Below are 24,760 nucleotides of genomic sequence, written 5' to 3'. Positions count from 1 at the left end.
CGTCTCGCAGGAAATGGTCGACATCTTTGGTACCAGCCGAGCATGGCCGATGGAAATAAATCGCGCGGTACTCGCGCGACCCCCGATCGAAACAGTCCTTAAATCCTTGATAAAATATAGTAAACATAAAATCATTACCTTACTGTTAAAATGATATTTAATATCGCGTAGTGTTTCTAAATATATTGCATTTAAAGTATTGCGTATAACATCAATGTGAACCAAATTTTAACTCTGACTTGGAGATAATGTTTTTAAAACACTTCAACAATATTTCGAAAAGTGCATGTATATCAAATTATCCTTTTTAAAATGTTTATGCAATATTATTTTATAACGTTAAAAAAAGACACATAAAATCAATATTTCTTCTCGCAAATGTCACTTCAATGTTTCTTGCTTGCTAGAATTGTTCAAGAATCCTGTACACATCTATTGCACTTTACATTTCTACTTAATAGAAACAAACTTAATAAATGAATTAATAAAAGATGAAAAGTACTTGCTACTTACGATAAAAATACAAATTGTTTAACAATATATTTTAGAGGTGTACGAATAGTTTGAATTAAAAAAATGCGAATAGTTTAAGAATATCAAATCATTTATGATTCGAATTTGAATTGATCGCTTATTTTGATTGTTTCATTTATATTTCCCGTTAAACTAATCTTATATTATGTGTCAATATTCAAAACTTTTGTATTGTTTTAAATCTTATAAACGAATTAAAAATTTGTGTAGGTACACAAGAGACAATCGTAAATTTATTTCAACATTTCATAGCTTTGTATTATGACGTTATAGAATTTTAAATAAAATTGAAAAAATGACTTCATTATATTTTCCTAATAAAGTGTATTAAAATATTATTACTTTGATAGTAATATAATAATAATAATATAAATTGTATATACAAATTATGAATTCAATGCTTATTTATCAGTATAAATTAGTAAAATCAGTATAATATCTTTCATACTTTTTATCCATATAATATTCATTATAAATTTTTTCTTAGCACTTTATTCTTAATTATTATTTTTTAACTTTTATGACTAATTTTCTCGTTTAAAAAGAAATAGCTATAACGTTATTGAAAACTTTCACGTTTAAATTAGCATGTAACGCAAATCCAGGAAAATTTGATTCGAATTTAATTCATATTGGAATCAATGAGATTTAATTCGATTCGATTCGATCTCACAAATGCTTATATTTGCACACCTCTAATGTTTCTAAACTAGATTTCTAGACAAAACGCACAACTAAAATCTAAAATCTAAAATAATATTCGAATATTAGAAGTTATTTATTTTAACGTTCATACATCTTATTAGAGATATACACGTTTCACACTCATATACTGCATATTTTTTTGGACGCGCTTTAGCTGCATTAAGATTTATAACGATTTCTCGTTATTCCCAGTCTATTTTTCGTACATCTAGATGCATTTTCGGGGAAGAAAAACAGGGGATACATAGGCACATTTTATTATCAATTATTAATCTTTCCATTTAAACCATCTGATGTTCAACAACATTTACAACATTTATGGAATATACCATACGTAGAGAAACATCAGGGATATCTGATAATAAACAGATAATATCTGATATATACATCAACGTTTCAGTTATAATCTCTACGGTCAGTCAATTACAAACCGAGGGAAATAAATTATATTAACAAATAACATCACCTATGCGTACGGAATGTGTAATATAAAATGTTATATTACATTACTATTATCTCAATTAGACTCATGCCAAAAATATTACGTTATGTAATAAAATATAATACTCATTGCAAGGAATATATATAATCCCTTTCAAAATCTCCTTTGCTCTGTCTCTTCGGTTCTAAAGAAAAAATAGTCTATAGTAGCAAAGGAAACTGCGCAAGAAATGATAATATATTCCGCCCCTTAGAGATCTTGATAAGTGAACAGAGGAGCGCCACCGCATCACTTGTGTCGCGTCCGTCGCGAGACACCTTTCATTTGTCGCTCGTGTTTTCAAGCTTTACGCGCTGGAAGCAAAAATCCGATACACCCGGCACTATGACCGGACCGCAAACTACAGTTAGACGCAAGGAGCATAAAATGAGAATCGGGAGATGTGCATGCGAAATGGATCGTAAATAAAATCCTTGTCTCCGACGTGTCGTCGCGTCGATGTATACGGAAAAGATAGAAATAATGATAACGGAAACATCGTGTGTTCTTTTCTTTTTCGAATTCAATTTACTTGTGTCGAGGAGCATGTCTTAATTTGATCGAAAGTTACGAATAAAGTATATATCGATAGATTCTACGTCTTCTTCCTATTTCTTCTTTCGATTTTGCGCGTCTATCATACTAATGATAAAAAACTTGAAAAAAGTAAGTCAAGCATGTTAAATTATTCTTTCTTTGTCCTTTAAAAAGTCTTATAACTAAGGCTGCGATCAACGCACGTATCTAAACTCGCTATCAATTATTTGTCAATCCATAAAGCACAGCGATACGATGAAAGAGAGCCGAGAGACGTTGTTTCAAGCTCTGATCTACGGCATGCCTGGTCAATATTCGCACGCCACGTACGAAAACCGGAAGCAACGGCGCCAATTGTTCGTCCTGTACAAACAGAAAAAAAATCGTATAAAAATTACTGAAATTGATAACGGTCGTTTATAAATTCGACGATTCCTTTATTTTAAAAAATTGAATTACTCGTCGAAAACAGATGCTTACTTATAACTCTTTAATATTAGCAATTAATTTATCTTAAATATTGTTATACATTATTATTAATATACATCTTTATTATGACTTATTTTTTATTACTATACATTATATATTTTAGCTATTTTTTTATTTATCTTTGATACACGAGCATTTAATATTTGATATTATTTGATAATTTGTTTGCAGTTACGAACAAAATAACATTTTTTATATACAAAGAGAAAGTAAAAACTCACTGGTAAAGCTAAAGCCCATTCCAATGCAATGCTCAAAGTGTCTGCCCAAGCTTTCCTATGAGCCTCGCTGTCTTTATTAACGGTTCGCCTCTGAATTTGTACTTCCTGATTAACGACCGGTTGACTCTCGACTGTAGGCGTCTCTTCCTCATCCCGCAAAAAGGGATTTGTCCTAAAGCCACGCTTACTACGTTCATAATCGCGCAGTAATTCATCTATATTGTCGAGGATCTGTGAAGATTTTGAATTCTTCTTGTCCTCTTCTTTAATATTTTCTTCCGGTTCGCGGGACTCCTTGAAGGAATCAGCAGACATCGTCCAAGCGGGTGTTCGGCACAGTTCCATCACCGATTTCGATCGGGAATCCACGGGATCGACTGGTAAGGACTTGTCTTCATTCTCGAGATCTGCCGCCATGATGAACGTCAAGGATTTCCGCCTGGACAATGGACCCACGTCACTACCGCGCCTTTCCGGGTATGATTTTTGATATAAAAAGCCTTCATCGGAAAACGAATTACGAATTTTCATATCAGCCATGGAAGTTCTCGTAGAAATCGACCCCGTTTTCCAATGTGAATCCAAATTGTACGAGAAATCGTCACGAGAGTACGTCATCTTGGGAGGCGCCGGAGTCGCGGCATTGTACTTGGCGTCGATGTAACCCTCGCTGGAGGTTCCGCCAGATCGATCGAGGTAGACAATCCTCTCCGTCACCGATCCCAGTCTCGACACCGGTCTGGAGTCGTCAGTTTCCGGTTCGGACTGTGGACCGGAATCAGTTGAATATTCCGCAGCCAGATCCGATAATCTGAAGGGTCTCGGATCGTTTTCGCTCTCAGCACCAAGCTCCTCCAAACCGCTCTCGTCGTCCAAATTTGGATTGTACACATCTGGATCATCCTGATCATCCTCCTCGTCGCCGCCCGGCGACTGATGATCCCGACGGATATTGGAATCTTCTTTCTCCGACTCGGCGAAGGCTGGAGTACTGGTGACAAGCCGATCGTCAATGGGCTCCTTCCTAGTAATCTCGGGAAAATCGTCAGGCTGGGCCACCAGCAAAAATATCTTCCTCTCGGCGAAACTGTCGACCTTGGTGTATCTGCCGTCCTCGTCGAGAACTACCTCGACGTAAGTCTCGCAAAGCTCGTCGAAAGTCGTACGGAGTTGCCGCAGATACTTGTTGAGTTTTCGATGCTTGATGTCGTAGACACACTCCCTGTCGCTCAGCCCCGTACCCAAAATGGTCTTCACCAGCTCCAGAGTCGCGTGAAGCTCCTCTACCTCTTGCAAGCACAGCTCAAACAGGGTGATAAGCTTAATGGTCCAGGCGGCGGCCGCTTGGCGATACAGATTAGCTGGTTGCTCGAGATTCGCCACCTTTTGCACCAAGAATTTCAGGCCGGGTCGGCAATCGAACTTCAGCGCAGCGACATACGAGAAGTCCAGGGCAGAAAGGAAAATCTCCACGTGATGCGGACTCAGATGAGAGAGGTAACCCCGTTTTACGTTAGGATTAGGCGAACTGCATGGCGTCGAATGCGGGATCACGTGAGACAAACTATAGAAAAATTATTCCATCGAGCGTCGATCGTTATCGAAATCTTATATTTATATCTCTACCAAGTTTTAAATCAAAGTTATTAACGCGAGTTGAACTATCGACAACTTTAATCCAAATTCGAGTAACTAATATTAAAAAAATATTTGCTACATTATTATAGATTAATCGTAAAAGGCAATCGTATCGTATACAAACCTCGAAATTGAGGAGCCGGCACCTTGAAGAAGCACACTCGCGATGCAATGAAGCAGCATCTGATGTACCAAAAGTCCGACTACCAATGCACGCAACTGGACTCTAACGATGTAAAGATCGGGATTGAGAGTAGCGGCTACAGCAGGAGGATACAAAAGGAACACGTACGACCTTTCGTCAGATGACCGCGAAGCGTCTTCGAGCCGCGTTTGTTCCTCCAGGAGGAACACCTGAAGACACAAGCACGTGATTATATTATAAAATCTAAATCTTTCGTTTCAAGCGGCATTTCTGAATGTATGGTATGACGCAGTTGTTCGAGGAATCTGGTGATTTTTGCGAAAATTATACTATATTTTACTACAACGAGAAGCAATTATTAAATCTTCGTTTCGATTGCAAATAAGATTATATTTATCATTATCAGTTCTTGTAATGCATTGAAAAATTTTATATGAGAAATGTTTCAATTAAAAGTTTATTATGTTATGTAATATGAGTGAGAAATTGTTTTCGGTAATTATTTACTGAGAATAATCGCGAGAATAATCTTAATTACAATAATAGTAACGGCACGTTTAGCCTAACACGACTCCGCAATTTCTTCCGATCGCAGGATAATGTGTGCAAACTACGAAAGCTGCAGCTTCTATGAATACGGTGTCGTGTACCGTTACACCTACGCGTGATAGTGAAATTCTAGCCATGGACCCATGCCATGGATTTTAATAGTGATTCGCAAGATCGTGCCAAGTAAAAAATTGATCTTTCAATCAGCGACGAGGTCCTTTTTCATAAATTCAGCAAAAATGAAAAAAAAATTAGAAGTCACAAATTTATCCATATCTATTCTCTTATCAGAATATGTCCCAGGAATTTAAAGAAAAAGAATTATAAAAATTATTTTCAAAGTTAATAGATGTTAACGAAACAAAGTAAAGATTTGATTTGATAAAAAGTACAATCATTACATATATTGAAAATTCTTTCTTTCTGTAATATGACGACATTTGTCTCTCGAAAAGGATCTCGTTAAAGCGCTTCTGCAGCCTAACCCGTGCCTTCTACCAGCAGGTGCAAATGTCAAAAAAAAAAAAAGAACATGGTGATCCAAATCGTTTCCTCGTCGACAGGCGTAATTCCAAACGAATGACTTTTCGTTCAAGGTAAAGGGTGAGTGAACAGTCAATCATCTGGTAATAAAGAAGCTTTATATTTGTTGAACACAGTCATCCAGCGGTACAAAAATACATAAAAAACATTTTTTTTTTTTTGTTACTCTGTCACGTCGCCATAGTGTCAGCCACATCGAACAAGCTTGGAAGACATTGAAAGCGATCGATTATGCTTGCGTCATCGTATGCTCAGCGCGCATATAAAGTACTCGTGTATACATATATGAAGTATATTACGCGGGTATAAAATACGAAAATATTCTTTAGGCTGCGAGAGCTTCTGGGATTGCTCTCGATTCAAAGAGGAACGCGAATGCTACGAAACCGGGAGGAGGAAGGGAGGGGGGGGGCCTGTCGACGACGATGCGATGGCACGCCTCCACGACTCTGTGAATCACTCGTGACACGTGGACGCCGGACGTCTATCCGTCCACGTTATTCGCTTTTCTGCCGGTCAAATGGTGAATATCTCGATACGGTAATAACAACGTTATCTTTTCTCTTTCCTCTTTCTCTCCGGGTTTTTTTGATCGTTCTTAAAATCCATGACGTGAGTTACCGTGGTCGGCTAGAGCCATTGGGGGCCTGTGTTCGTCGTAGTGTTAGTGTAATCGGGGGGTGTCGTGTGCTGCCTACAACCGATGGGGTAGGAAGTAGTGTGCTGGTCGATCAGTGTCGTCTCAATGGTCGTCAAATCCTGGAAAGGCGTCGTCGGCAGTGACGCCGCGCTCTGCCTCTTGACGGCAGTCAATACCTCACGCAGCTGGCTCACCTGGGAGCAAGTCAGGTCAAGAGGGAACCACCTGTGTCCCTGTGTATCTTTATCTTTTCTTTCTCTACCCCTCTTTCTCACACATACACACTCACACACGCGCGCGCACGCACGCACACATACATACATACATACATACGCACATCATTTTTTTCACTCATATCGGACACTCGTAACTTCATCGCAAGGAACAACGCGCTAAAATCATTTCTGTTAAGTGACAAAATGGCAAATTCATCTGTTATCAAATAGATTACAGCGATCGATAATAAAGGTTTTCGTAATAACTGTAAATTTTTAACGTACAGTAATTTTAAATCTTGTATTCAACAAATTGTCACATTTAACTTTGACTTTAATCCGTTTTAAATAACATTATTTTGAGACAGAGAATTAATTGTACTTAGCACAAGATGCGTATACCAAGAACAAATTTGACATTGTGATATGCGAATGATAAATGTAGAAGTGAATTCTCTCTCGAGTTAGGGCAGAGTATTCGAAATGTTTCGTCTCGTGAGAGATTACGAGGAGCACATCGACAAAGCACACCGAACAAATAGTAAACAATAAGGGATGTCGGTACTCATTCCGACGGGTGTCACCTCTCGAAAATAAATCTCGGATTACTTACCTGAGCGGCGAGTTGCCGCAACCGTTCCGTCTCTTCCGGTGTCGCGTCTCGGCGCGCCGCGACCTTCACCTGGGCGACGTCCCCGTAAAAGGATTCCGATCTCGGCGAGAAAGCCATGGTCAGCTGGTGCAGCTCCTGCAACGAATTCGAACAGGCGCGGTAGCACGCGACACCGCAGACCTCCCATTGTTCCGGGGTCAGGAGTGGCCCGCTGCTCACTAGGACATGCCTGTCGAACACAGATTTAATTCCCTTGTGATTACTTAAGGGGATGCTAAAGCTGTTTTATCAATCATTTTGCTTATTTTTAATTCACTAATCTTTTAATTGTATTTACAGAATTAAAAATCCTTTTCCGCAATTAACGTACAAACGGTAACATAATACGCACGTAAGAATATAAAAAACGAAAAAAAAATTTAATTTGTAAATTATATTAAATTTTTTTTCGTTTTTTTGTATAAAATTCTTACGTACGTATTATGTTATCGTCTGTACTTTAATTGTGGAAAAGGACTTTTAATTGTGTAAATACAATTAAAAGTTTAGTGAATAGAAAATAATTTAAGATAATCAGTAAAACAGAACAGCTTTACTGAATCAGCTTTCTTTATTGTAATATTTGTTTGATTTAAATAAAATTTTGGGAATAGTATTTATATAATTATGTTATAAAAAAGATAATTTACGATAACTTTTTCATTGTTTCTTTTGTCGTGTATACATAAGCACATTTCCAACTTCCAATTTGCCAACAGGCTCCGGTATCTTCTCTACTCGTGATTTCCGATATAAATAAAATAATGTAGCAATGATAATGCAAAGTAAAGGAGACGTAAATCCTTTCTGTACATTCCTCTTGGTAATTAAAAATTTGCAACCGAAAGAATATTTTCGCACCGAATTTTCGTACCAACAATCTGCATTGCCACCGCATTATTCCGTAATAAACATCTCGCAAGGACACGGGCAACGATCGGTGTACGGTAATCGGATTTCTCAAAGCTACTCGTGTCGACGATAAAGTTGGCCTTCCGCGCGGTTCTCTCGAACAATCGCTCTTTCACAGATATAGCAGCCGATCACAGGCGCAGAATCATTCGATCCGCTGGATTAACTCGGTGGAAGTGGGTTGTCCTCCACCTATACCGAGCGACGCTAAGATTTCAGGCTCGGGATACCGTTCGGTTCGTCATTCGCGGACCTGCTCCGTTTTTTTTCTTTTTTTAAATTCCGGCGTAAGCGCAACACGCGTACACCGATACCTCGCGATCGGCGCCGATTCACGGGATCGTGTTACGTGTACTCGGGTCCGGCTGGATGTGTACCTACATGTCTACCGTGCACGTCAATACGGGGAAGAAAATGCGCCGATGCGACTCTCCAGGTGGATGCAGCGTGTGTGCAGTCGTTAGCATGACGCTGACGCAAGGGTGTCGAGTGTCGGTGGCTACTTTATCCCACCGGACAGCTTGTCAAGCTTCGTTATCGTCTTACACGCACGCTCCGCGCCGCCGTAACAACCGATACACCTAGCCCAACGTGATCTCTCTATCTCTCTCTCTCTCTCTCTCCGTCGCGAGATACGCATTCCGTCGGATTTCACCCGTTGCCGAATCGACTCGTCCCGAAAAACTGGAAGTCAAGACGCGACCAGAATCTCCACGCGCCGATACGAATAATAATAGCGTTATTGCAATCACAAGATACGTGGTGTTATATAAGAAGGGTATTAAGAGGCACATTCTTCGGGATTTATTTTATGATCCAGCTTTCCTAATTGAGTTACGGAATAACCGACGAATAAGTTTCAAGAGGCCGTTAAAGAACCGCCACGTTTGGTACCGCCATTACGTACATTCCGGTTTTCTCTTCTTTCACTGCAATCTCGGTGCCCGCCGTTAATGTCATCGAACATCGATTTTCTATGCGCGGGGCAGCAGCCGCCGCCGCCGCCGCGCGCGTAAACCGCGTAAATATTAAACGAAACTTCGCGCAAATCGCAATAAAGAGCGTACGAAACGGACAAGCAAATTACTCGGGCCGGCTTTTATGTCGCGAGCTGGAAATGTCCCCCTCCGCGCTTTTGACTCACCTGATGCAAGCGCAGCCGAGACGAGCTATGCTCTCCGTGGGCTGCACCACGCATTCCGCCATCACTAGCAAAAGCTGTTTCAACATCAGCGTCGTCGCGGGTAAATAGGCATCGTTTCTGACGACCTCTGGACCTGGAAGAAAATGATTACGCAAACCGAACGTATTAGCGAAAGATCTCCCGCGTAAGTAGACTTTCCTCTCATCCCTATCCTCTGGATCGAGAGTTTCGTCAATGTTTTACCTTGCAGATGCGTCAAGTAATCGACCACGAGGTCCGTCGTGAGGCCGCAGCACTGTTTGAAATTGGGCGCGAAGTTGTCCCATCCGCGGAAGATCTTGGAGGTTTTCCTCAGCCAGTTTTGCACCATGGGCAACAGCAGGTGATTAACGCAGTAGAGGCCGAACGCCGGCCCGGGTACGTTCAGGATGTCGCGCAGCAGGTGGAACAGAGTTTCCAAGGTGTGCGGCTGATAACGCTTCGGGCAGATCATAGTCGCGCTCGCCAGACCCTCGATGAGGATGTACCAGACCCTGAGGATACCGCTCGGCTTGTCCATGCTCTGCAACGTGGCGATAGGATGGGCGTCCTTGTCGATCAGCGGCGCCAGCGCGTCGTACGACTTCTCCGGGATCATCTCCTGCATCGTCTCGATGTGCTTGTCGAACCTGGTCAGCTCGAGATTCGGAATGATCGGGTCCACGTATTGCGGTATCGTGGAGACCTGAATCCGCTGCGCGGAATGAAAGATCGGGCAGGCCGGCATTCGATACATCGACGAGAGGATGTCGCTGCAGCTCAACAGGTACTTCAGGCTCTCCACGCAGAGCCGCATCCTTCGCGATTCCGCGCTGTCGACGCCCTCGGTCTCCTCGGATTGGGCCTCGTTGTCGCCGATGCCCCTCACGTGTTTCAGCAGGCACAGGATGCAGTCCAGGGCGGCGTTAGCAAAGACCAGTGTGTTGTCCGTCGAGAGGAAGACTCTGAAAACTTCTAACAAGGGCGCCGATTCCACCGAGTCCGAATTGTTGACCGACGCCACTCGGAGGGCGCCGAAAAGCGGACGCCAACCCGAACGTATCTCCGTACGGTTCGTCTCAACGAACTCGCAGATGCAACTGACAATCTGAAAAGGAAAAACGATTTCAATACTTGAATAATCCGAATTTATATCCGAATTTATATACGTAATCATAAACAACTGCTTACTTGATCCTGCACGTCGCTGTCGCAGAGTTCGAGGCACAAAAGATTCTCGAAAGGCTTGAAGAGCGCCTCGTTAAAATGGAAATGTGGAAGTTCTATTTGTTCGTTTAGCAAAGCCGCCATGGAATCGTGAATGCATTGCACGGCCTTCTTCGAAATGCTACGGTCCTCGTGACAAGCCGCCTCCATGAAGTGTGGTCCCAAAATAGTCCATACCTAAACAATTATTTCATTATTATTAATTATTATTTAAGAAAGTGTTGTATTCTAATGACAGTGAATTGAAAAATAAGGTATAGGTTTCAATATCACGTAAAACTTTTATTTAAAGAGATATAAAATATACTTCTGTTTTCAAAATATGCATATTTGTTTAAAAAAAGTAAATTGCAAAATTACATTAAAAATATTAAATTATAAACATAATAAAATAATTCTTTTAAACGTTTATAAAGCGGTAATAAAGATAATTCAAACATAGTTTATCCGATCAACTTGAAATTTTTAAGTAACATTTGTAATAAATTTTATACATCAAATTACGCAAGCTTTTTCTATTTTTAATTTCTTTAAATTATAACAAAAAGTAGGAACTGGAATTTTTCGGAAAAGCCATTTTTTAGTTCAAGTATACAGTTTTTTAAATTTTCTCCGCAATCCGAAAATGATAAATGTAAATAAAGAAAAGACTTATTTATTAAGTTTCACATAATTTATAGAAACGTGGCTAAATCATAGCTGTCATACAAGTACGCGTATTTATTTAGAATTTATTCATTTATTTTTATATTTATTTTACTTTTGCATTTTAAATTTTCAATAAAAATGATTCCAAAATGGAAACTTGCGACCACGCATTTGTCTATCTCAAAATATTGGAAAATATTACTATTTCTCGATTCAATTATTATTCTTCCGTTATACAAATTATAATTGTAAATTATTAAATTTTATACATTAGACTGCTTTCTTACCCCCATTATATGTATCAAAGGTCTGCCGCTCTTTACACATTTCAACATAACTTCGCCTAAACGAGCCAAAAGCAGCACGTTCATCTCGTTCTCTCTCGGCTTACTTCGTCTCCACCAAAACCTCTTATTGTCTTTACAGCCATCGGTGGTCTTGAACAATTGCGCCTTGCTGGCTTTACAGAGGGCCGTAAGAAACGAGCAGAGCGCTCTGAGATTCAATTTGAGTGCCGCATCCTCGAAAAGTCTATCGACTTGCTGCGATAGCACGCAAATAATCTTGGCGGCATAATCCGCTGGTAAAATCCCATTGAACTGGCTGTCGGCGTTCGATTCTTGAATAATCTCCGGAATCGTGTCCGTGGTTGGATTTTGCGTGTAGGGACTCGAAAGGAAGCTATAAACGTCCACGCTGTATAAAAGAAATGATGAAAAAGTTAAAAATAAAGACAAGATATCAGAATTCTGGCATCTTGTAAAATATTTATGCCAATCAATCAGTATACCAGTTAATTGGGGAAGAGGAACATTTTTGAGAAAAATAGTATCAAATAATTAGAATGTTATAATATGTAAGTAAATTGTACCAAGATTCCTCGTCATCGACAATGTTGAAATTCAATCGAAGCCTGTCTTGGCCATTCTTGGCATCGCCATTTGCAGCATCCTTCTTTTCTTTCTTCTGAGAGGCCTTGGGCAGTGATGGATTTTGATTCCTTCCGAAAAAGTCATGTTCCAGCTTGCTCACGTACAGGCAACACCTTTTTTTTCAAATACACGTAAGAGATCTTAATACACGTAAGAGAAGACACACCTTGCTATGCTTCTGAATGTCACTTACGTGAAAACGTGCGGCCAGCAGTCGCTACCGTGACTACCCAATTCCAAACCTCTTCCCAGAAGCACATCCATACTGAGCGCGTGAGACGTATGAAGATTCGTCGCTTTATTCTGCAATTTAAGTCGAAGAACGTCCTTCTTGCGAGTAATCTTCGAAATGGATTGCTCCGTGCAAGCGGCCTTTGCGAGAAGGGCAAAGATGGAGCCGCAGCGGTTCTGCAAACCTAAAATAAGCAGAAAAAAATAGGACAAGATAAATATCAAAATCTGAAAAGAGAAACTGATTAAAATAGTAAAGATATATGTACCGAGTACGTTGCTCAACGTGGCAGCCTTGTGAAGACCCTCAAGCGCCAAGACGACCGTGTCTCTGACTCCTCTTCTACCACCGTCTCTGTTTAGTATGCCCTTATTCGTTTCCTCCTTAGGAGGATTCAGCCCCGTCGTGAGAACCGTCATCATACTGCCCCAGCAGCAAGTCAGCACTCTCCGGGAGAGTTTTGCACCAGCCTCCGCTTCCGGAGTTGGCTCACTTCGAGAAAGCTGGGCCCGTTCCAATCTTATGTAATCAGAAAGCAATTGTCCGCCTCTGTGACTGCCGGGTATACCGTCCACGTCTATAAATAATTGTAAAAAAGAGAAATTTCATCAGTTAAATTTACGAAAAAATTGTAATTTAAATATTACGAAAGATATAATTTCGTTAATATACTTATATTTTTTTTCTAAAATATTAATTTAACACCGTGCTCACCCGTGAGAACGTTGGCCAATGCATTGTTCTCCGAGGAGTTAGGATTGTAACCACACTTCTCGAGTAAATTGCATGCGAGAACTTGTTGATACAATTCGGAGAGCCATGTCGCTGAGAGATAAACCAGTACACCCGATCCATGCACCTCCTCCACAAATCGCTCCTTAAAAGTTAAGATAGATAAATGCCACAAATTCGAAAAGAATTGAAATATCTAGCCATTACCTCGCTGATTGGAATTTGCCGACCTTCCTCATGATAATAATTTATTTGGATTAGTTTCAAATTGAGAAGCAATGCTGCATACGTCGCCAGATAAATTCCATCAGCGTTCATAATCGTGATTAATGCACATGAATCTGTGCTAGTGTCAGTTTGTCCCTGCATTTTTTGTTGAGCTACAAACACCCCTAAAATATGTCAAATGTGTAAGATATGTAATAAAATGTCATTATCAGAAAAGAAGTATCAGGGTTGGGTAAATCAAATCTTTTAAAAATTAAGTTGAATTAAAGTTAATGGTTTTTAAAATTAATTAATTCACGTTAAAAGTTATACTATCAAGATTAAATTAAATTAAATTAAAAGTTAATTTTAAAAACCATTATTTACATTAAACTAGAATATCGTAACTTTTTAAAGTTAGATTACTCTTTTAAAGGTAGGTTTAACATTTAATGCAAGTCGTCCTCATTACTTTATCGACTTTATCGATAACGGTTATATTACCTTGACAGTATTCAGATGCAAAATTTTGCAACGCCTCGTCCACTTCTATATTACTTCGCAAGGTGAGAACCCTTGGTATGAGATCGGATCTAAGCGTTTTCACAAATCGCCTGGCATTGTGTCTTTCTACGTCCACGTTACATTCATCGGCCACTTGTCGACCCACGTGAAGACACTTTGGCAACTTTTTCAATCTCATTTTCTCGTATTCATTCTCCGTTGTGCAATCGTTGTCGTCAAGACTATTTTCTTGAATCTCATCTGATTCGTTTTGCGGACCTTCAGTGTCCGTTGAATCGCCATCTTCTGATGGCCCATGTCCGGATGAGTCGGAATCCGAGCCCATACCTTTTTTCATTAACTCCAATTGTTCTCTAAGAAATAAGTTATCAATGTATTGTATGTATATATATATAATATAAAAAAGAGAAACATATATGCATAAATTTAGAAATATAATTTAACAATATTAGAACAATTCGAATAATTAGAAATGTAAGTTAACAATATTAACTTATAAAAATGTACTAAAAAATTTTCACGGTTTTGTTGAAACAATATTATTTTATCAATGCCAATAACATATATTTTTAAATTAATATTAATAACTTATGTTTCTCATTAACTGATTTTTTAAGATAACTTATATGTTTGTTAATTACAATTTATATATTTATTTAAATAGCAGTTTTACTGTATTAAATAATTTATTATTGTTGTATCTACCTATATGTTTTTGGTAATCGTGCCATGCTCTGATAAGTCAGAGGTCCACGATAATCACAGGATTCCAAATTTTCATACAAACTATTAATTGTGCATGTATAATTATGATTAATGGCCTTGCCCTCGCAAAGATCTTGAAGCGCCGACAGCATTGCGACTACGCAAGAGACACTCGCGTGCAAAATAGCCAGTCCACCCGTTGTCGATTCTTCTATCGAGTCCATGGCTCTAAAAAATGTGTATAAAATTTTTTTAAAAGGCTCTACCTATTCCAAATTAAATTTTATTTTAGCTTCATTTATTAGATATCAAAGACTGCGTCGCGAGAAATACTCACAGTCTCATCAATGCCATGTCACTTTGTATATGGCTCGATCGATCTTCTTCCACGAGCAACGGTCCAGCAAAATCAACCATGCGACTGGGACTGCGCAACAATTCCTTCAATGCTTTCAAGGGTTCTAAACGCTGCTGCGGCGGTGGATATAGCAACATTCTGTGGAACACCGATTCCAAAACTGGCCGCAACGGGCCGACGCATCCTACTAATCTCACTAATTCCGTGCCAATGCTAGAAACGATATTTCAGTTTTCTATATAATATTATACAACTTATTAAAAATATTAACAATATAATAAGTTTGTAAACACAAGAAATAAAAAGCAACATGATTCTTGATTTAAATAGACCTTGGTATTTATTAATAATTTTATTCTTACTTTTATAACAATTATTAAATGTATTTTTCAATTTTATAAACTTAAAACGCATTCGTAAACTGAAGTCAGAGATATCTGAATTAATTTGCAATATTATAAATTAATTTAATCATCAAATTTAATAACAATTTGTTGAATTAAATTTTTCACAATTTTTTAAACGATTCTTATAGCTTATGTTATTAAATTTCACAATCAAATTAGTTTAGACATTATTTCTAACTTAAGTTTACTTAAACTTGCATTTTAAGTTCGACGAATATTTCGTCATGCAGTTTATATAGAAAATATCTTTAGAAGTTGGTATAAAAATATTATTATCATCAAGATTTTCACTTCGAAACGATATTTCCTCTTATTTCCCGTGTTATTCATGCAGAGCATTCCAACAGCCATTTTATTATTATACAATAAGATTTAATATAAGAAAAAGTATTATAAAATAATGTTTATGATATTAATACGTGACGACGATACATTCTAAACTTGCCACGCTTTTTACCTGTAAACAGTTTTAGCCTGATGACTGTCGAAACTCAACGACGTGGCCAAGTACCCGGAACCTCTGCCAATCTCGTTCTCCTTTCCCTCCCGGGAGGTAAAGGTCTTATCTACGCGGGGAGTGCCCAGAAAGGCTATCAAGGCGGGGCAGAACTTCTGCCATAAGAAAGTCGTAAAGTGTGCGTTAGTATGAATCTTCTGCGGTAGCGACGATATGAGCGTGTGCAAGCATTCCAGTAGGAAGACCACGGTGCTGCCGTTTCTGCCGTTACTGGAACAAGATTTCCTAAACATCACTAATAGTACCCGGCATAATGGCTCTCTCGCGTGATATCAGATTTCTTTTCTTTTAATAAGGTGCAGCCTTACTTCTGTGCCTCGTCCAGCTTGCTGCAGATGTACTGCAGGATCGGCAGCGCCTCGTTGAAGCACGAGACACCTCGCTCGCGCACATTCTTGTTCCGCTTGGCGTTCTCGTCCATCTCCTGGCACTCCTCGTCTGCGAATAAATGCAGCAATGCATAAACATGAATGTTGGAATTCTACGACTGACGATGCATCCGAAAACGATAAACGATATAGTGTCGGCCGTTGGGATGCTTCGCCGATGGCAGTCTTCGACCCGCATGCCGCTGGCACGCGATCCCGTAATTTATCGACCAAACATCTGTGTTTGGTATATATGTCTGGGAGCTATTATCATCGTCTAAGGCGAAATGCATCGTCAGGGTTGTCGCAGTTTTTTCCTTCCGTTCAAATCTTCCGAAAAAAAGGATGTTATACCTAAGAACAGGCAGAACGATCGCAACGTTTGACTGGTTGCAGCCTGCGCGGCTGTACGCACAGCCTGATTGCCATTCTCGAACGCCTCGCAACAAGTAGTCAGTATAGCGATAATCAAGCGGCCGTTCATAGTCCAATAAGGAGAGCAAGCGACTTGCAGTAAGACCTGAGAGAGAAGCGGCATTTTACAGGCGATTAAATTCGTGATCTTGAATCAAAAACTAAAAAGAGAACGCAAGTTTTGCGTTTCTCTTTAATTTTATTTGGTTTTTTTGTAATAGTCTCGAGCTGAAATATTTTTACAATTACTGTGAAACTCACTTTGAGCATATCCGTCTGTGTGTCATCGGACTGCGAGACGATGGAGCTCATGGCGTGCAACATTTGTGCAGGCAGCCATAACGAATCATCTTCTGGCTCGTACGGTGATTGGAATCTGTCGTCTCTTAACATTTTCTACGAATTTTAATTTTAATTGCGACATTTAACTCAACCATCATATTTATAACGTGAAAAGTAGTTATTAATTAAAAAAATGTAATTATTAAAATCCGTTTACGATACAAATATAGAAACGCATGCGGAGAATTTCTAATATTATTTTCATTTTAAAATGTAATGTATAATATATTATGAATCTAAGTTTAGTTTTGAAAATTATTAATTCCAAATTTAATTATTGTAATATATTAGCAATTTAAAAAATTAATGCTTAAAATATATCCTTACGTAATTTTGGTATTAGAGAGTATCATTTTTTATTGAAATACATTTCAAAAATTAATTTTATAATTATTGTAAAAACCATTACAACATCAAATTGTAGAATCATTGTTCAAGTATTCTTAAATAAAAGTTTCACAAAGAATTTTGTACGCATGAAACATACACACTATTTCGATATCGTTTGTAAATATTTAGCAAATAATCGAATAAGCCAGATTTACAAATTATAACCACAAAATTCCTCTACAGCGAAAGATATGCATTTTGCTTCTGCAAAATCTAACAATTATTAGATTGTTTAAAGTTACAAAAGAAACTTCTCGTGTTCCGATCAAAGCTAATTAAAAATCATCTGCCACAGCGACGCGACTTCGCTTGTACTGTCGCAGCTGTTCGTTCGTATCTATCGCGTTTTATCGCATACAGTTCCTGAACATACGTTGCCACAAGCGGACACATCACTGCCGGTCGACGTAACGCGGAAAAGTAGTCCAGAGATAAAACTTCAAGAAAAAAAAGTAAAACGTGTCTTCGCCGTAGATATTTAAACCCCACATTCGTCGCGTCTCTACGCGTACAAAATCTATTCCTTCGGGCGCGAAAAATATTCTTTTACAAAAGATTTTTTTTTTTTTTTAATTGTCTCACTTACGTGCAATCCCGCAAGTCCAAAAGCGACGAACTTGCTTCTGTTGCTCTCCAGTGCTAGCTGAAACGTATGTAGACATTTCGCGCGCAGCTCGTGCGGCGGATCTCGCAGCAAGCCTTGCTGCTTCTCCAGAAAATCTGCAGGGAGAAAAACTGCTCTGAAAACACGAGGACAACAAAACCCGAATGCAACAAATAACCCTCCCCGACGACCGAGTCGACGTAATCACGTCATTCATGTCGCGCCATCATGACACGCATTTGACGTAAGCTTGAAAAATAATTTTGAGTAATACTTATAATTTCTGAAACTTTGCGCAAAGATAACTTAAATATAATCGAATTAAAGGGGAGAGATATATTTTATATGACATGTGAAATTATTTGTCGTATATATTGTTCCCGAGTGATGCGAGTGTCAGGTCTGTTTGACGTCTCCGGGAAATGAGAAAGCCTCGAATAAAAGGAAACGACTTTCGTACGATAACGTTTTTAACCAAAAGAATTAAATCGAAATGAAAAAAAAAAAGCGTGACGGCCGCTCACCGTGCGCCTCCTGCGCCGACTTTCGTAAATTCTGTAGCCTCGCATTGTTCGACTCCCTTATGATCTGCAGCAGGAGATCCTCCATGACACGGCGGGCTACAACCGCTACCACGCGACTGATCGATAACACAAGGGAGTGCCGATGCACCGGCCATGCTTCGCTTATACATGCGCACTACTCGCAGGAACGTAAAAAGATATTGCCCACGAAGAGAGATGCCGGCAGAAATGATCGAACGGGGAGAAAGGAAATTTTTAATTGCAGATCTAATTGCACACTTTATGAGGATGGAGGAAAAAGTCAAAGTACCGAATGACAATTGTATTTTTGTATAACTTTGGTAAGTCTGGGAGATAATGTTAAAAAATCAAGCATCTATAGAAAATTTCTTGCGCATTGAAATAATATTAGTGTCAGTTTTATAGAAACGCTTCTTTGTCAAAATATTCCCGCGTCTTTGTGAACAGAATAGTAAAGATTTTTTTTTAGGAATTTAAAATTTGGCGCCCTTCTCGTGAGCATGGTAGCGGTCGTCACGTGACCCACAATGTCGAAGATGGCAACGAGGAGTGACAGAAAACGTAGAGTAGTGGCCGAGAAACCGGTGCATGACAGCACCGTTTTCTATCATTGGGCGATAAAGCTTCTAGGTAAATAACAATTCGCTCTACCGTAAGAGAGTTGTGCTTCTAGCGCGATTTGCGACCGAGAGATCGTTTATAAGTGAAATAATCTCTGTTCCAAATGGCCACGCAGGTCTTGGTTTTGGTTGTTTGCATCGGTGGCATGTGTCCACGCTGTTCGAGAATGACCGACACTTCTCTCACCTCTCGGAGATCGAGCGAGAAATGTCCTTCCGGACAGAGATGGTATGGCAATAGGTAGATGATATGTCATTTTATAGTCGTATGTACGTGTGACATTTTGGCAAAATCGATCGATGGAAAACTTTATCGAACGAATAGAAGCTTTGTCTATCTTCAAATCAACTAGGCAACACCGAGAATTTCCACAAATGCATAGATAAAACAAGGACTTGTTATGAATTTATTATTTCTTGAAATGCTTGCTGATAAATTTTACAGTTATTTTTTTTATATACAAGTCACAATTTTTGAAGCAATTTCCAAAGGCACAATTTATTTAAGAATCTCAAAATTACTTCTACAGTGCTGAATAATAATTTACATATTATATTTCATCTTTAGAACAAGAAGAAATAGTGTCAAGTCAGAACTGTAAAGTTGACATCAATTTCTTCTACCTAAATTGGCTAAAAAATTTCTTTGTTAGAATCACGATAGGGAGTAATAATGATGGAGAAAGAATTGTGCTCGCAGTTTTTCGAATACTGCTAGCAAATCAATTTATTATTTTACATTAATTGATATTAATTGATATATAATATGATGTCAATGGAATAATGGTAACATAATTAATAAAAGAATTGACTATTATTTTTTTTAGTATGCTCCTTCAATATTCATCAATTTTTAAAATGTTTTATTGCTCAAAACATTTTCATGGATAATATACAAATAATAATTTAAAATTATTGAAGTATTAATTTAACAAATCACATTTCTATGAATACAGATATAAGAATATAGATGTAAAATTTGAGGAAATGTTCAGTGTTATTTTCATGTTCAAAATGATTAATTCAATATAAATCCTAAACTTATACAATTATTTAGTACAATTTTTTGTCTAAGAAGATTTTAACTTGTTTTTAGAATTCCTCACAGAATTTTAATTGTTGATAATTAAAGATAATAAATAATAAGTTACAGTAATTTTAATTTTCTAATTTGAATGACAGTTTTCTCATATTTTCTAATATCAGAACAATAATATTAACAGAATTAATTCTTTTGAAATAATTCTTTTATATAAACTAATATCTAAAAAACAAATATCTAAATTAAAAATATAATTGAAAAATGGTGATGACTATAAACTTAATACAGCAAAACAAATTAAAATTTAATATTTATATTCTTTGTTTTATGAATGTTTTAAAACATTTGATTTACGTATTATTTTTTAATGTTGCACAGTTACTGTTTTCTTTATTGTAAAATATATGTTATTTAAATATAAAAATTGGTAAATAGAAATTTATATTGCATTTAATACTAATTTCTTTATTTCGGAATATATATCGGAACATATATCGGAATATATCCTTATTTAAAATATCATGAGTAAACTTTTATTATAAATAACAAGTATATTTAGCAGAATTTATATTTTTGTATGTACATTTATATACACAAATAAAATTTGAGTAATATAATTATTTTTAATAATTACTAAATTTATCATATATTGAATGCTGTTCTTTCTATATTATTAAAAGCGTATAATTAAAACACAAATACAAATTACTTTGTAATTAAAAATTTTTTGCATTTTACTTTTAATTAAATATTATATACAATTACAGGGCAATATTGTATGTTAAATATATATATATATACAATAATGTAACATAAGAGATTATTTTTAATAGTTTGATTTATAATTTATATGAATATCAGTAAATATAAATATAGAAATAATATTATTATATAAAATACACATCAGGCGAGTAATTGTATTAAACAAGTTGCACATTAAAACTTCTTAATGTCTGTAACTGTTTTTTTCCTTTTTTTAGGGGATGTATTATTCCTATTATAAGACCATCGCTGAATCTAAAGATTTTTTTGACGGGATGAACCAGCTTAGCCATGACAATCTGTCAGAGTACAATAACGTCATTGATGCCAGTAGAAAATATAGTCTTTTACCTGAGGTAATTTTTTTCAATAAATCTCTCTGAATTATCCGAATTTGAATGGTAAAATGATAAAAATTATATTATTATTTGTTGTATAGATTATAACAGGTTTCCTTTATCATATTGCAAGGAATCTTGGTGTCATATCTCAAGAACAATGTTGGCAGGTAAGACTTGTACAATTTTTCTATGAAATATGTCAATATTCTAAAATACTCACAAGTTAATCACTTTCAGGTAGAAAGAGGAGATGGTTTGTCACCTGTAACTAGCTGTGAAGGCCTAGGTGTACCTGTATACTTCTATTTAGAGATAATCTGGTTTATGACAGTTATCACAGGATCCATACTCTTTTACTATGCAACGTACTTGAGCAATTCCGTTTACGGTGGACTTATAACGATCCTGTTCTTCTTTTTTAATCACAGTGAATGCACTCGTGTTCAATGGACACCGCCGTTGCGAGAAACTTTTGCGTACCCCATGTTACTTATTCAAATGTACAGTGTTACTATGGTCATTAGCTGTGAAGATAAGAAAACAAAACAAAGGCTATTTATGGTGAGATGTACAATAATTTTTATTTATTTTTATTCGTTTAACGTATAAATCTAATTTATTAAAAATGTAATATTTTTATTCTAAATATAATTATCTCACTTTTTCAGAGTATATTCATCTTGACAATTTATAGTTTATGCACCTGGCAATTTTCACATTTTATTTTCACTACGCAGATTATAGCCATTCTCATATTAAAATGGCTGAGAATTGTTCCATACGAATTCTACAAAAATTTTTGTATGGTTCACGCCTTAGCAATCACAATAGCGACTAAAATAACAAACGGGACTCTCATAATCTGTTCGCTCTACACTTGTATTATAATCAGCAGTAACGTGGCCAATTTTATAATAAAATTGTCTCGATTTCAAAACATTAAGCGAGAAATTATTCTCGAAATTGCTATAACGATAACTCTTACAAAATGGATAAAATCTTACGTTCTATATTCTGAAGACGACGCCCACGTGTTTAACATATTGAAATCCAAATTAACAAGCTACAGAGACTTCCACACTATGCTTTATACATGTTCCGCAGAATTTGACTTTCTGCAGTACAAAACTTACGAGGCAATTATCAAGACTTTGTTACTACCAACAGCGATACTCGTTGGTATGCTTGCACTGTATTACTGGTACAGAAATTTTAAGACGAACCATTATCCATGCTGCATAGAGGCCGATATAGCATATAATGGCCTGCAAACTGGCGCCTTCATCATTATGGCCGTTTTCATTATGAGATTAAAGCTATTTATGACACCTCATCTCTGCATAATAGCTGGTGCCGTGTGCAGCAAACGATATCTCGAAAAAATCGGCTTAAAAGGTGAACTCATGCGGCTTGCCATTGTTATCCTTTTACTGGGAGGCATGTCATATCACGGCATCGACAGATTTCAAGAGGAACGTGGATTTATAGGTGATTATATAATTAATAAATCAAATAAATTGAAATCGATTAAATTTCTACAGGATTTCAATTACTATGTATTTTATTTTTACACAGGTGAATATAGTAATATTGAACAAGAAGAGTTATTTGAATGGATAAAAAATAATACGCCGAAACACGCCGTATTTGCGGGAAAAATGTCATTGATGGCGAACTTAATGCTATCCACTAGGAGACCGATCGTTAATAATCCTTATTACGAGAGCAAAGAAATGAGGTAAACAAAAATTCTCTGTCAATTAAAAAAGCATTCATACTAATTTACTATGACACTACTTAGAATTGTATTTATTTATTTATGAATATTTGATGATATATATATTGCAGAGATAGAACTATGAAAGTCTACGAGATTTTTAGTCGAAAAGATGCTGCCTCTGTGTATGGTTCTTTGAGAAACATGAAAGTTAGTTACGTCGTATTAGAGGAACCATTGTGCCTTGGATTTGCAAATATGTAAGTATGAGAAGAGCACAAGTGCGACAACAAATTGCGTAACATGGAATTTTATTTCTTCAGGCCACGTGGATGTCAAATGATTGATTTATGGGACGTAACTGATAATGGAACGGCGAAAGCAGCAAACAAACCGCCTTTATGTCCCCTTTTATTCAAAGGAAATGCGTATCCATTCAGAAGAGCGTTTGTTAACAGCAACTATGTCGTACTGCAATTGGATTATTCACATTACGTAGAATTTAAACCAAAGACTTCTGTGCCATTGCACTATCAATTTTAGAATTCTACGTTTTTTAAAACGAAACAGGAAAGAATATAAAGAATACGGGATACCTTCGTGAGACTACGAAAGCCTATTTTTATTGAAACTGAAGTATTATCATCTATATGAAGAAAATAGTATACAAATATATATTTTTATATCATAAAGATTCACGGGTAAGTTAAACATTAACACTTGTAAAAATTTAAGTATAGCCTTATATACAATTTGTGAAGAGACATTAAAATATTTTTTTAAAACAATGTTCTCGACATTACAAAATCGGGTTATTTTCTGTTTAAAAAAGAATACAATCTTTATTTTAACATAGAAATCTCTGCTAAGACATACACGGAAAGAATGATTTTACCGAAGTAATCTAAAAATTTAGTTCAATTCTGAAACAATTTTGTTGATCAAAATAATTTATGTAGGACACTCAAGCACACGCTGATTGATAAAATGTAAAAACTTTTTTGCAGGATTGTTATGCTAAGCGACCTACATATTCGAAAATCTGATGAAATTATTTTCAGATCTATAACTACATTTTCTTAGCTACTTTAATAAAAAACCATTCTTTCCATATGCAGCTATTAACAAAATGTACAGAATATATTAGTAACGTTACACTTGCTATATTTCATATAACAGTGAATTATTAAAATTAAGTTAAAATTATATTGTTTAAATTTAAAATTAATAAGAATGAGAATTAAGATAATGCCTCATTTCACAATGTGATGTACATAATTGTGATAATTTTCTTATATTTAATATTATCGCCCTCTTGTCGATATGCTCGAAATTTGACGACGCGAATATATACTCCATTTAATCGCATATTGTGTTCACATTCATCCACTACATGATAAACATAAGACATCTGTGCCAATATCAAGCACTATTTATATTTATACAACCATTACAAATTACATTCTCAAATTTAAATTTCTTATCGATTAACGAGCATTTCGTAATACGCATATTGGACAATAATTCTCCACGCTTTATCGATTATGCTTATTAAGATTGCACAATTACTCAATCGTAATACGACCATAAATGTTATCGTAATTGTAATGATGAGATTATTAATAAAAAAAAAAGAACAATGCGACAAAACAAAAAATAATTATGCCAAAAAATTAACATGCGTTTTGTTTCTCTGCTGAAA

The 24,760-nt window shown here is 36.8% G+C and overlaps 2 protein-coding genes across 5 annotated transcripts; one reads left to right on the top strand and one right to left on the bottom strand.

Annotated features, from left to right (window-relative positions):
- Positions 1 to 1,480: 1,480 nt before the first annotated feature.
- On the bottom strand, positions 1,481 to 18,783 carry LOC105833416 (brefeldin A-inhibited guanine nucleotide-exchange protein 3). Of its 2 annotated transcripts, none has more exons than XM_012675147.3 (22): positions 18,556 to 18,783; positions 18,014 to 18,147; positions 16,957 to 17,091; positions 16,636 to 16,801; positions 16,222 to 16,351; positions 15,854 to 16,123; positions 14,969 to 15,202; positions 14,632 to 14,859; positions 13,906 to 14,279; positions 13,402 to 13,586; positions 13,177 to 13,339; positions 12,731 to 13,039; positions 12,424 to 12,646; positions 12,170 to 12,343; positions 11,586 to 11,994; positions 10,615 to 10,827; positions 9,649 to 10,531; positions 9,406 to 9,538; positions 7,311 to 7,539; positions 4,730 to 4,959; positions 2,968 to 4,531; positions 1,481 to 2,620 (listed from the first exon to the last, which is right to left on the bottom strand). In XM_012675147.3, the coding sequence occupies exons 1-22, from the start codon at positions 18,638 to 18,640 to the stop codon at positions 2,477 to 2,479; spliced, it is 6,615 nt and encodes a 2,204-aa protein (XP_012530601.2). In that variant the 5' UTR covers positions 18,641 to 18,783; the 3' UTR covers positions 1,481 to 2,476. The 2 variants fall into 2 exon arrangements, with proteins under 2 accessions (XP_012530601.2, XP_012530600.2); XM_012675146.3 differs by having other exon boundaries at positions 15,854 to 16,138; positions 18,556 to 18,777.
- A 320-nt stretch (positions 18,784 to 19,103) lies between these two features.
- On the top strand, positions 19,104 to 24,735 carry LOC105833418 (probable C-mannosyltransferase DPY19L1). 3 transcript variants are annotated; one of them, XM_028193110.2, is made up of 9 exons: positions 19,104 to 19,206; positions 19,313 to 19,425; positions 21,219 to 21,356; positions 21,440 to 21,508; positions 21,579 to 21,902; positions 22,010 to 22,829; positions 22,917 to 23,079; positions 23,190 to 23,318; positions 23,382 to 24,735. In XM_028193110.2, the coding sequence occupies exons 1-9, from the start codon at positions 19,104 to 19,106 to the stop codon at positions 23,599 to 23,601; spliced, it is 2,079 nt and encodes a 692-aa protein (XP_028048911.1). In that variant the 3' UTR covers positions 23,602 to 24,735. The 3 variants fall into 3 exon arrangements, with proteins under 3 accessions (XP_028048911.1, XP_036148198.1, XP_012530605.1); XM_036292305.1 differs by having other exon boundaries at positions 19,171 to 19,206; positions 19,313 to 19,437; XM_012675151.3 differs by lacking the exon at positions 19,104 to 19,206 and having other exon boundaries at positions 19,291 to 19,437.
- Positions 24,736 to 24,760: the final 25 nt, after the last annotated feature.

This window comes from Monomorium pharaonis, chromosome 9 (genome assembly GCF_013373865.1).
Source record: "Monomorium pharaonis isolate MP-MQ-018 chromosome 9, ASM1337386v2, whole genome shotgun sequence".
NCBI lineage: Eukaryota > Metazoa > Arthropoda > Insecta > Hymenoptera > Formicidae > Monomorium > Monomorium pharaonis.
The sequence above is the reverse complement of the archived record's forward strand: the minus strand, read 5'-3'. Positions and strand labels throughout refer to the sequence as shown.

What these genes read in the sequence shown, in the direction of transcription:
- LOC105833416 (XM_012675146.3), bottom strand. Translation starts at nt 18,640, where the DNA reads ATGGAGGATCTCCTGCTGCAGATCATAAGGGAGTCGAACAATGCGAGG. An exon ending in CACAGACGGATATGCTCAAA is followed by an intron (nt 16,802 to 16,956) that starts GTGAGTTTCACA and finishes CTTCTCTCTCAG; the next exon opens with GTCTTACTGCAAGTCGCTTG. An exon ending in GACATGGCATTGATGAGACT is followed by an intron (nt 14,860 to 14,968) that starts GTGAGTATTTCT and finishes CACATTTTTTAG; the next exon opens with AGCCATGGACTCGATAGAAG.
- LOC105833418 (XM_028193110.2), top strand. Translation starts at nt 19,104, where the DNA reads ATGTCGAAGATGGCAACGAGGAGTGACAGAAAACGTAGAGTAGTGGCC. An exon ending in TGTCCTTCCGGACAGAGATG is followed by an intron (nt 19,426 to 21,218) that starts GTATGGCAATAG and finishes TCCTTTTTTTAG; the next exon opens with GGGATGTATTATTCCTATTA. An exon ending in TACGAGAGCAAAGAAATGAG is followed by an intron (nt 23,080 to 23,189) that starts GTAAACAAAAAT and finishes TATATATTGCAG; the next exon opens with AGATAGAACTATGAAAGTCT.